General features: G+C 44.6%; 1 protein-coding gene across 17 annotated transcripts in view; it reads left to right on the top strand.

Annotated features, from left to right (window-relative positions):
• Tenm4 (teneurin transmembrane protein 4) overlaps nt 1-12387 on the top strand; it is a 2824428-nt gene that overhangs the window by 2536368 nt on the left and 275673 nt on the right. For 16 of the 17 annotated variants that reach the window (XM_078046757.1, XM_078046770.1, XM_078046771.1 and 13 more), the window contains one exon: nt 2678-2887. The exons of the other annotated variant lie outside the window; for it this stretch is intronic. In XM_078046757.1, coding sequence (XP_077902883.1) covers nt 2678-2887 — 210 coding nt within the window. The remainder of the gene's footprint in view (nt 1-2677; nt 2888-12387) is intronic. 17 annotated transcript variants of the gene reach the window in all.

The raw sequence follows: 12387 nt of genomic DNA, 5'->3' as shown, positions 1-12387 counted from the left end.
CTGCCCTGCTGGGAACATGCTGCATTGGTACAGTGGTGCATTTTAGTGCATGCATCCAAGAGTTCATGCATTGATGTGTGTCTATCATAAAACACAAACTACATAGAAATTTTTAAATCATGAGTTAAAAAATAAATATTTCCTACTATTCTCTTTGAATTCTAGGAAATCATTCTGTGCATTCTGCCTTGAAAATCAGTGAACATAGAAGATGCCAATAAATGAGAGGAAGGGAAATAAGGGGTTTTCAATGATTTCTGTATCTCACAGAAACTTCTTATACTTGTGAAGTCCCTAGCAGCTGGTTGGGGGCTTCAGATATTAGTGATAAATATTCAGAGCAACCCTCAATCCTGAGGAGAAACCTGGAGATTGGATGGAAGGAAGAAAAGGCAGGCATGGGGTCTGAAGAATGCCAGGCTGGGCTCAACCCAGGGTCTCTGAAGTTTGTCATGGAACAACTTAATGCAGGAACTTTTTACTTGTTAAAGCTTCCCGGCTTTACTGGGGAAGAGGCTTTCACAGGCACCCTGAAACAGCATATAGTGCTTCCTAGTTTGGTCTGAAAACTAACAATGCTGCAGGATCTGGTCCTAGTTATCTCAAGCTCATCAGAAGCTCTGATTGGAGAGTATAAGATGTCTTTGATTAATAAAAGATGAGGAAGTGGGTATTTGTTTGCTTAATAAATACAGCCTGGTAGACAAAAATCTTTTCACCGTTCAGTTCTGTAGGGGAAGGGGAGTCGTGAAAGGGGTTCCTGGAGGGGTGGCTTTGTTCAATTTAATAAGCATTTGGTGAGCACTGACCTCAGGCTCCCACGTGCTCATGCACACCGTGTGTGCTCACATAGAGTATCTTTAGTCCTCACAGGAACTATATAACAGGCAGGGCACAGGGGGGTAGACAACTTATAAATAAGGAACTAGAAGTAATTTTCCCAAGATCATATAACTAATAGGAAGCTAGACAAGCTGCAGTGGAACTCTAAAGCCTACTCCGAGAGTGCACCATACCCCCAAAAATGCACTGCATACTTTTATGTATGCAGATAATTGCACATATAGCAGGGCAAACATGATATTAGAATGGAAGACAAGGTCAAAGAAAGGAATGCTCCAGTCGATAGGTTTGGCTGATAAGAGGTGTCAAGATAAATTGAGAATACTGGTTTGAACAATTGAATTTTAGCCTGAATTTTTTTGTAAAGAAACCAAATCCAGGAGGGAAAAGCTGTTCAGAGCTTGTACTGTGGTCATTGATTCCTAGTCTTTCAATTGTCTTTACTGAACTTCTAAAATAAGGCAGTTAAATGGCATACAAAGCAACTCTATAAAGTGTGGTCATGCACAGTTAAGTTCAGGGATGGACATTAAGGTCACGGAACCTGCAAAGTCCTGCAAGATTTGGTGACTGTGAACTGAGTGGGAGTCTCTTTTGTGGACCAAATATGAAAAGCGCTTTTTTTTTTTGCCCCCAATAATCAGCAGCTCTTCATGACCTCTCCCTCTTAGAGTCCTGCCAAATTTTAGGATGCCATGGCACATCTGGGCTGCATTATGCTTCCTAAGGGTCAGTCTCTGAAAAGCCACATGGAATACGATTATGTTGTGCACCTTCTATCAATCAAGGTGGGAGAAAATAAGCAGCCTTTGCTGCCAAGTGGATGCGATGTCTTGTACTGTATACTTTTATATGTCTGTGCTTGTGTTCCCTCTCTTGTAGACGATGTATTGCACACGTGGAAAGGTCAGCCACAGACAAGACTGCAAATTACCTGAACTCAAAAGTCTTGTCCCAGGCCATCACCTCCTCCTTCTGAAGAGTTTAGAGTTTGCTATAGAACGATAGGAAGCCAGGACCTTCCAATCATGACATAATAGAACCCTGGAGTCAGATTTTACTGACACCGTTCTGGAACCCACACAATGGCATTGTCCTAATATTATAGAATATTGTCATATTCAACTTTCAGAACTTAAGAATCCTAGTGTGTTAAATCCCTGAAACAGTTCTATTCAACAAATGTTTCTTTAGTGTGAGGTTTCAAGAGTCATAAAATGTTAGATTCTTAGAAAAGTAAAACATTAGTGTGTTGAAATTCTCAACAATGCCATAGGTGGAAGGGAGCCCTGAATCATTCTTTCCAACTCTCACTGCCTTTTATGAGGCCCAGAGCTTGTTCCAGGCATGTTGGATTAAAAACTCTCTAATAAGAACATCATTAAGGCTCGGTGACATCACAGACGGGGCCTGTTTGCAGGGGCTGAGAGATCACTCAGTCCCGACTGCTCTTTTTACCGGAGAGACATTGAGACTCAGAGAGGGCAGCAGTTTTGATGGATCACATAGCCCGGTCAGAATTAGACCTCAGGGTTCCGGGCGTCTCAAAAAGAACAGGCAAACCAGGGAAGGTTCCCCTAGAGTGTTTCTAAGGTGCCCTTTGTGAGCTGCACAGACTTTTGCCAGGACCCTGCTCTTCTGAAGGAGTGTTCACCAACTCTCTGCGGAGGTAGCAGCCCCGCCCAGGCCACGTGTGCAGTAGATCGCGCAGTATCGGGAGCCTCCTCCCCTGTTGATACGTGTTTTATTTTGCTCCCTCCCCTTCCCCGTGTGCCTCCGAATCGATTTTCATTATTTTTTTTTTTCTGTCTGTGTTTGTCTTTGTGGTTCGCAGGTGCTCCCTTGCATTGTTCATCCGCTTCTTCAACCCCTATTGAGCAGTCCCCCTCCCCGCCCCCTTCCCCTCCGGCCAATGAGAGCCAGAGGCGGTTGCTAGGCAACGGTGTGGCCCAGCCAACCCCGGACTCAGACTCTGAGGAAGAGTTTGTCCCTAATTCATTCTTAGTTAAAAGTGGCTCCGCCAGCCTGGGGGTCGCAGCAAACGGTAAGTCCCTCTCTCTTCCTAACTTTTGTGGGTTTGTTTCTTTTATTTCCTTTTGTTGAGGATGCCTGCTTGGGCCGCCTGCGGGGCGGAGGGCCCCGATGCACGGTGCACATGCACCACGGTGGGCTCCCGGGCAGCCGGGCGCCAGGAGGCTCCGCGGGCTAGAGCAATCCAGCTCCTGCTCCTGCCTGGCGTCAGAGGCTCTGTAGGAGCGTGCGGGGAGACTGTTGCTGTCCTCCTTCTTGGCGACAGAGACTCCAGCAGGCAGGTGCACGGACAGAAGTGCACAGACACCACGACAGAAGCATCAGGTAGAGCTCCAAGCAGGTGAAGATACAAAGATCCGCAGGGAGGGCAACGGGGAGTCCAGATACAAATAACACTGACTGGCTTCCCACGTGTGCCAGGGACTGTGTCAGCACTGTCACCTGTTGCTTCATTGGATTCTTACAACCCTTCCTACCAGACCAGAATTAGTGTCCCCATTAACAACGAGAAAACTGAGAGAAGGAGTCCTATCTGAAGCCCAGCACTAGCTTTGAAAGTTCCGAACTTTTTTTTTTTTTTTTTTTTTATTGGTTGTTCACAACATTACAAAGCTCTTGACATAAAGTTCCGAACTTTTACACAGTCTGGAGACAGGGCTTTGAAGCTCCAGGCAGTGGCAGGGCTGAATGCTGGCTAAGACAGAGCAACTGCATTTCAGCATGGATCTGCCTGTGACCAGCTCTTTTTCTCGGCTCTGCCCTGGCTTTCTTTAAGGAGAGGAGGTGAGTTTGGGGTCAGTGGGAGAGTTCCAGGCTGACGGAGTTCACCTGGGCCAAGATGCTTGCCCTATGGTCAACAGAGGCCAATCCATTTCTTTGCAAAAATGTTCTATAGGGTATCCAAGCCTCTGAGGAAGATGAGGAAGCCTGGGATCACTCTAATGGCCCCCAAACTTCCTGATTCTAGCAGAAGAAATGAGACTGTTTCCTACAATTAATACTGTAGGTTATGTTGACATGGCAAACATTTATTTATAAGTGCCCATGCGGTACTGAGTTTCAGACAGGATTCTGGAAATGGAGGCAGAGATATGGAGAAGTATAAGGCAGAGTCCATGGGGTCTGGAATCAGTCAGCTCTGCATTAGATGTAAGCTTTATTGCTTTAGGACTTTGGAAAGATCTCCATGTCTTTCCAAGCTTGTTTCCTCAAGCATAAAGTGGACAATATATTAGCCAGCTCCTGATGAGCACCCATCACAGTGCCTGGGACAGAGAAGTAGTTTAGCAAATATTGATGCCTTTCCCAGGCACCTGCAGTCTTCCTCTAGAGAACTTTCAGAGCCCACCTGTGAAAGCAACCCCATGCTGCCAGGCACTTAGGCAAACTCCAAGAGGCCTTCATCAGAGGCCTTCATTTCACAGCCCAAGGTGATAAGGGAGGATGGAGCCTACCCAGGATAAAGCCTCTGCTGCCTGAAGGAATTAGGAAATGCATCTTGGAGGAGGTGCTAGTTGGATCTGAAGGAACAGTCTGCCAGGCAGCGGTTACTATGGGCAAGAATAACCAAGAGTCCTTTGAACAGAAAGAAAATGTGAAGAAAAAAAAAAAAAACTGGAACTGGGAACCTGCTTAAACCTGGGAACCTGGGCCATAAACAGGCACAGACCTGGGAAAAGTATGGAAGGCCACATGGTGAAAGTCACCTGAGCTCCTCTGGGTACAGAGTCAATCCCCTAGCCAGGACCTCTCCCACACTCCACTGCTGTCAAGCACCAGAGTGATCTTTGGCCTTCATGGCTCTCCTCTGACAGGACTTTAGGCCCTTCCTTCTCTATGACCCACACCCAAAGGATCCTCCAGGGCCCATTCCCTGTGCTCTCTGAGGATGGCACTTTCTTTTCAGTGATTTGGTGCCCATGTTCCAAACAATGTATGGAAACAGGAACCATTGGCTGAGAGAAAGGAGATCTGGGTTCCAGGCCCAGCTCTGTAGCTTATTGGCTACTTGTCCTTGTTCTATTCCAGGCCTCAGTTTCCCCATCTTGCCAATGATGGAGCAGTTTCTAAGGTACTCTGGTTTTATCAGTGCCATGTGGTGCTGTCAGAGTTATCTCTGCCAATAGCTTTCTTTAGCTTATTAGGAATGGGAGAAACGTTATATATATTTATTAAATATAATATTATATATATATACTTTTTTATACATAAGCATTGCAGGTACAAGAGAAGGCAGGAGATTAAAGTCCTTAATCTCTCCCTTTGTTAATTAACTGAAATAGAGCAGTCGCTTTATTGCAAATTCTGGGGCAAGCTGAGGTGCTTCTGCATTACTGATGTGCAGGGAAGATGGGGATGGGGGGACTTTGGCCTATAGATCTCTGCTCAGTTTTATACCTCAGGGCTCCTGCTCCCTGTGGGGTTCGAGACATTAGGAATTGCTTCCCTGGGGCCTTGCTCTGAGTATCACTCTAAAGATTGTTTTTAAATGTGTCCCATGCCTAAAGGGAAGTTCTAGGTCCTTATTGGTCGTCTGCTTTAGGGTTGGGGTCCTGGGAGAAGCCACTGCATCTGGCCTATAGCTAACCCCTGCCTGCTTCCTCCTGTCCCCTGCAAGCCCAAGCCAGAAGGACTTCTATATACTGAAGGACCTGCTGGTGCTGACATGAGTCTAGCACTAGTGAGGGACCGTGAATGGGTCCTGCTACATCAGAGTGCAGTAAGGTTGAAAGAGTTTGGTATGCTTTCTTTAAAAAGAAAGGGGGGAAAAGAATAAAAGAAAAAGATAAAGTATCTTAATGAGTTTATGAGCAATAATATTTTGCTAATTATAAAAGGAATGATGCTCGTTGGCATTCAGATAATCCAGAAGGGTAAAATGTGACACACATGTCATCCTTGTTCCAGAGATAACAACATTTAACACCTTTGTAGATGGTCTTAGGGATACTTATTATTCAGTGTTCATTGAAGAAGTGAATGAATGAACCAGTGAGCAAGCAATGCAAACTACACACCACTACAGGTCAGCAGAGACGGCCCTGGAGGCTGTAGGCCCAAACCTAAAACTGGATTCCTGATGTGGGACCCCAGGCAAGGTCCTGAACCTCTCTGATCATCTGTTCCTCCATCCCTGAAATGGCGGGGAGAAAACCTTCCAAGTTTGTTAAGGAATCTAAAGACAAAGCTGTTTTAAAACCTCCCTAACTGCACACCCTATTGCCTGCCACCAATTTAAGGTTTTAGAGCCCTCCCTAAACAGATCAATTACTTTAGGGCCGCTTTCCCTCAGATTTAGTTGGGAATGCATTTTAATGACAAAGGGTGCCCCTCTGGCTCCTGAAGGGTGAAAATTTGGCAGCTTCCTGTGGCGAAGCTGACCTCCTGAAACCGGCCTTCTCAGCAGCCTCTCTCTCCGGCTCCCCTGGAGGCCCACTGCCTGCAGCTGTGTCAACTCTAGCCCAGAGCTGGGACCCCAGGCCTGAGATGTCTAAGAACCACCCTGCGAAAATCCCCATGTAAAGTGCAGAGAGGACACAGGGGGCATCCCAGCACAACTCAGGGTCCCTGTGGAAAACAGGGCAAGTGGCTCTTTGTCATCAGGAGCCTAATCCTCCCCCAAGGGCACTCATCCAGAAACCACTGATGTATAGAAAGAAAGATTTCACTGAAATATCAACTGGTGGCTGTTGAGATGCTAAGGAAGTGGTTAGGATTAAGTAAGTATTTGTCCCTATCCCCAAGAAACTTTTCAGAATAAATATTAAATGCTTCACGAGTTGTTCTAATCTCAATTCTAAAGAGAGGGGACTTTGAAAACTTGGGAGTTAATATTTAAGAGGGTCAGGGAAGGCTGTTTAGAGTTCCTCAAAGGCCTAGGGGTGGGGGAATTGGTGTCCTGAGGTCCTTCTGTGTATCAGATTGTTCTTTTTGTGCATAATCTTATTTAAGCTTCAGTTTATCTCTCTTTCACTGTTTGGGAAACTGAGGCCCAGGGAGTGGCAGAGACTTGCCCTTTGCCCTGCTTCTTTTAAGGGACATGGGCAAAGATTCAAAACCAAGCCTGCGTGACTCCAGAGTCATTGTTTCTTTCTTTCTTTTTTTTTTGCCCCCTTGTCTTTTTCATTTCACTTCCAGTACTAGACTCTGTCATTTTTGTCCCCTCCTTAGTGGAAGGCTGGAGAGGACAAGAGGAATTCTATATAAGCTGTGCCATGATGTCTCTTGTGTCCCCTCTCGGCTTTTAAAAGAATTCCTCATTGTTGGATGCCTATCACTACAAAACCTTGAAGAAGCATGTTAGAAGCATTTTATTTTGTGGAATCATTGACACCACTTATCTATCCTATGATATAACCCTGTTTTAATCTCATTGAAGTAATAAAGGCCCAGAGAAGTTCATTTCCTCCTCTTAGTCACACAGCTTCTAAGTGATACAGTCAGATTTGAACTCCAAGGCTGCCTGATACCACAGCATGGAATCTTTTCGTGGTGTTTTTTGTGAAGACTGCAGGAGTTTCAGAGGCAAATCAGATCAGAGAACTTAGACATTAAATTTTGTCATACCTTCCAAAAAATAGGACTATCCCTGACTCCCCTCCACTCCACCCCAGCCACCCCAGCACCAGATCCTTCCTGCCTCTCCTTAGAAAATTTCTCACAGTCAGCATCACTATTGTTTGGCAGTTTGATTGACTTTCTAGGGTCTTAAGCAGCTGGGATTATTTTGTTTTGACTTCCAATCCAGTGGAGGAGTGTTTATTTTTCTTTTCAATGGGAAACACTGTGTATATGTAAGCTCCTTCTAAAAGTGTTTTCTTAAAACAATATAAAAAATTCAACTTAATTTAGAACCTATCTAGAGTCCCTGGAGGGGAGACTGCCCAGGTCCGTCCAAGTCAGTTTGTGAAATGCCTGTTTCTAAATGTTGAGGAAAGTGTCCAGTGAGATTTGTTTTTTTTCTCCTTTCACCAACAATTTCATGGAACCTGCTTCTGTCGTTCTGCACCAACTGCAGTTTCTCGGGTCTGCTGGCTTAGCAAGTTGTGAGGATAAAGGGTAAAGTCTTCAGGCAGTTTGGTTCACCATTGCTCTCAGCTCTTGCATCAAAAGACCTTTGTTGGTAAATAAATTTTTATTGTACCAGCTATATAGAGAAACCAACTTCCTAACTCTTGGTAGCAAGATAAATTGATTTTTTTCCTTTATTCATACATTCCTGATGACATTTTAAATGTTTGTGGGTGTTTTTCAGAGAGATTTGGGGGGGGGAGCATATTCTAAGCAGAAAGACCCTGAAAAAAAGGTATAGGTCAAGCTGGGCACGGTGGCACATCTGTAATCCCAACAGCTCAGGAGGCTGAGATAGGAGGACCATGAGTTCAAAGCCAGCCTCAGTAATGGCAAGACACTAAGCAACTCAGTGAGACCCTGTCTCTAAATAAAATACAAAATAAGGCTGGGGATGTGGCTCAGTGGTCGAGTGTCCCTGAGCTCAATCCCTTGTACCAAAAAAAAAAAAAATAGGAAGAAAGAAATTAAATTAAGTTATGGGGTCAAAATTCCTTAAATGAAACTGTGGGAATCAAGTGCATATCAGAATTCAGATATTTTCAGATTTAAGAAAGAAAATAGAATATATCTTCTGTGTTCTTCCTGAAACTCCCATAGTGATCAAACACATCACCGTTTCTGCAGTAAAACATCAAAACTAATACAATTAAACTAGTGGGATTAAAATTTAAAAAAAAAAAAAAAGCTTAAAGACTACTGTAAGTTAAAGTTTTTTGCCACCAGATGAATTTTAGTAAAATATTTGGTCTAGCAGTTTGGGGTTTTTGTTGTTTGTTTGTTTTGGTTTTGGAGGGTACTGGAAATTGAACTCAGGGGCACTCAACCACTGAGCCACATCCTCAGCCTTATTTTGTATTTTATTTAGAGACAGGGTCTCACTGAGTTGCTTAGCACCTCGCCATTGCTGAGGCTGGCTTTGAACTCACAATCCTCCTGTCCCAGCCTCTGGAGCCATTGGGATTACAGATGTGTGTGTCCATGCCCGAAAGTTGGGGAGGGGGGAGTATAAAGATGGCTAATTCGTGATAATACTGAATTGTACTTTTTTTTTTTTAAATGGGGGAACCAAGACTCAGAAAGGTTTAGTAACCTGCCCATGGCTATAGGAACAAATCGCCTGAAAATTAGACCGCAAGATACAGGTGTAAGTCTCTGGCTGGGCAGCTCTGTGGAGCACTTGTTGTTTACTCATAATTACTGCCTGGAAAGGCCTCACCCACTCTGCTTGGCAGCGAGAGCTTAGGGAACTGCACAGCATGCTGGCCAGCCTGCAGGCCTGGGAGCTGAGGAGGCAAGAGGCCTAGTTGTCATTTCTCCCAAGTTGAGAACTTGGCCAGCGTGAGTTCTTCAGGAAGCCTTCCTGCACCCTCTCTGCTGTGGTGCCCCACTTCTTGGATACCCAACTGTCTTTCGTAGACTCCTGCCTGCAGTCTGAGCCCTGGTTATTCACGTGTCTGTACTCCTCATCTAGCTCCAAGTTCCTGGAAGGAAGTCTGGGTCACACTGTACCTCCTGCACGCCCACAGTGCCTGGCACCTAACTTCAAAATTAAAAATTAAAATGAAACTGAAAAATAAGTTGATTTCCCTCCTTTCTCCCTCCTTTCTCCCAGCACCCCTCCCATGCACGTGCAAAACCACCACCCTAAAAATAGCACACTGAGCCATGTACATGGTAGAGCGGTGGAGATTCATGGAGATGAAGCAATTTGCCCAGCTACGGAGCTAAGATTCAAAGCATGGCCCAGACTTCAGGGCCCTTTCCACTCTGCCAGGTGCTCCCCGAGCCAGACAAGCCCTCACCTGTGGCCTCCCACCAGGGGCAGACAATTATGCCCCCTAATTGGGGGCAGTGGGGACACCCTCACAGGGGTCACTTGTGTTTTATGTAGTTTACAAAGCCCTTTTTCATACGTTCCCCCAGGCAAACTCTAGTGACTCTAATTTAATTGCCACATTGGCTTTCTAGGAGGTAAGGCTTCTTCCTGACCTCACAAAATAAACAGGTCACACTTTGAATTAATGTAACTGAACGTCCTGGGAGAACCAGGGCCCTCTAATTAGTCACTCACGTGACTGGATTGCAGACTCTCTGCAGCTCCTTTTCCATTCATTTCCCCCAAATGCCATTGCATTAAAAAGTACAGAAATAACAATTTTGGTGTATGGCTTGATTGGATCTAGGAACTCCCAGACCACCCCTTGAGGAAGGCACATTAGCCATGCATCCCAGCTCTACCATCTGGAAACTAAGCCTGGTTTGTGTCCCCATTGAAATGTTAGTGGCCTGCTCCCCAGAGCCCTTGTGAACACCATATATATATATATTTTTTTAATACCAGGCATTGAACCCAGGGGCACTTAACCACTGAGCCACATCCCCAGCCCTTTTATTTGTTTTATTTAGAGAGAGAGTTTCACTGAGCTGCTCAGGGCCTCGCTGAGTTGCTGAGGCTGGCTTTGAACTCACGTTCCTCCTGCCTTAGACTCCCCGAGCTGCTGGGATTACAGGTGTATGCCACTGCACCCGGCTAGGTCACCACATCTTAAAGCATCTCCTGACACTTTGGGGCCCAGATTGTTAAAGATGCACCTGAAAGAAAGCCAAGGAGCATTTGAGAGATTAGTATAACTAACATGTGTGCAGCCATTTCATTCTCAAAGCTTTGTTCACACACATCATCTTGTTGGATCTACAGAACAGTAAGGATGGCTGCGTGGGGACAGTGGTGGAGCCTGGGACACTTGAGCAACAGATGCAGAACACGGAGCACCTGAGAGAGCTCCCTTGGGCTGCACAGCTCTGAACCCGCTTTAGTTTTGCTCACAATGGTCCATCTGACCTGGGAAGGCCCTGCCATCCATGTAAGCTCAGTTTTCCAGTTATAACCTATCTGGAGAAACCCCCCCAGTCTAGCCTGGAAAGCTGCTTTTTGAAGAGACCTGTGCCTGGGAACAAGGCACCTGGCTTTTTTATTTTCCCATTTTTTTTTCTAATTTTTTAAAATTCTTTTTAGATATACATGACAGCAGAGTGTATTTTGACATTTTATACATACATGGAGTATAACTTCCCACTCTTGTGGTTGGACCTGATGTGGAGTTACACTGTTCATGTATTCATATATGAACACAAGAAACTTAGGTCTGACTCATTCTTCCTATGTTTCCCATTCCCATCCTCTCTCCCTTCCTTCATTTCCCTTTGTCTAATCCAATGAACTTCTATCTTCCCACACAAACACCCATGTGTTAGGATCTGCGTATAAGAGAGAATATTTGGCCTTTGGCTTTGAGGCATTGGCTTATTTCACTTAGCATGATGGTTTCCAATTCCATCCATTTACTGGCAATGCTATAATTTCTTTCTTCTTTATGGCTGAGTGATATTTCATTATGTATATAGGCCACATTTTCTTTATCCATGCATTTATTGAAGGGTACCTAGGTTGGCTTCTTAGCTTAGGTATTGTGAATCGAGCTGCTGTAAACATTGATGTGGCTGTGTCACTGAAGTATGCTGATTTTAAGTCTTTGGGGTATTAACGGAGGAGTGGAGTAACTGGGTCGAATGGTTGTTGCATTCCAAGTATTCTGAGGAATCTCCATATTGCTTTCCAGAGCAGTTGCACCAATTAGCAGTCATGTATGAGTGTACGTTTTCCCCACATCCTCACCAACATTTATTGTCACTTATATTCCTGATAATTGCCGTTCTGACTAGAGTAAGAGGAATCTCAGTGTAGTTTTAATTTGCTTTTCTTTAATTGTTAGAGATGTTGAACATTTTTTCATATATTTGTTGACCGATCATGTTTCTTCTGTGAAGTGCCTGTTCAGTTCCTTTGCCCATTTATTTTGCCCAATTCATTTATTGATTGGTTATTTGGTTTTTTCCGAGGACATCAGAAACTATTATGTCACTTTGCAAGAGCCTTGTCCCTTAGCTTTCTAGTCTGGGCAGTGAGAGAACTGGATTAAATCAACATTTAATCTTTTTCATCTGTGTGTCTGTCACTGGCATAGTCTGTACCATGGTGGTGCACCCACCTACATTGTTATTTGTGTTCCTTTAGACTGACTCTTTTTCAAACTTTTTTACTTATTTTAGAAGGAAATTGTATATTACCACTGTGACTCGCTTGCCATATGGCAAGCGAATGCCTTGCCATAAATAGAAGGTAACTGTAAAAATAAACACAATGAAAACTGGTTATCTCGTCTGGCAAGAGACTGCTCAAGGACACAGAGCAGAACTTGCCTCTCTCTGTTAGACAGGGACACTGGCAAGTGTGAGATGTTAAAAACACCAGCAGCAAACTGAGACTGCTTCCTTCCATCAGTCAAGGGGCTGAAAAAAAAAAAAAAATGGAAGCTATCACCCTGTGACTCCATGTTCCTTAAGGCTCACTCCAGGGGATGCCGGGAAAATCTCCTCCAC

This window comes from Ictidomys tridecemlineatus, chromosome 4, assembly GCF_052094955.1.
Source record: "Ictidomys tridecemlineatus isolate mIctTri1 chromosome 4, mIctTri1.hap1, whole genome shotgun sequence".
Taxonomy (NCBI): domain Eukaryota; kingdom Metazoa; phylum Chordata; class Mammalia; order Rodentia; family Sciuridae; genus Ictidomys; species Ictidomys tridecemlineatus.
The sequence above is the reverse complement of the archived record's forward strand: the minus strand, read 5'-3'. Positions and strand labels throughout refer to the sequence as shown.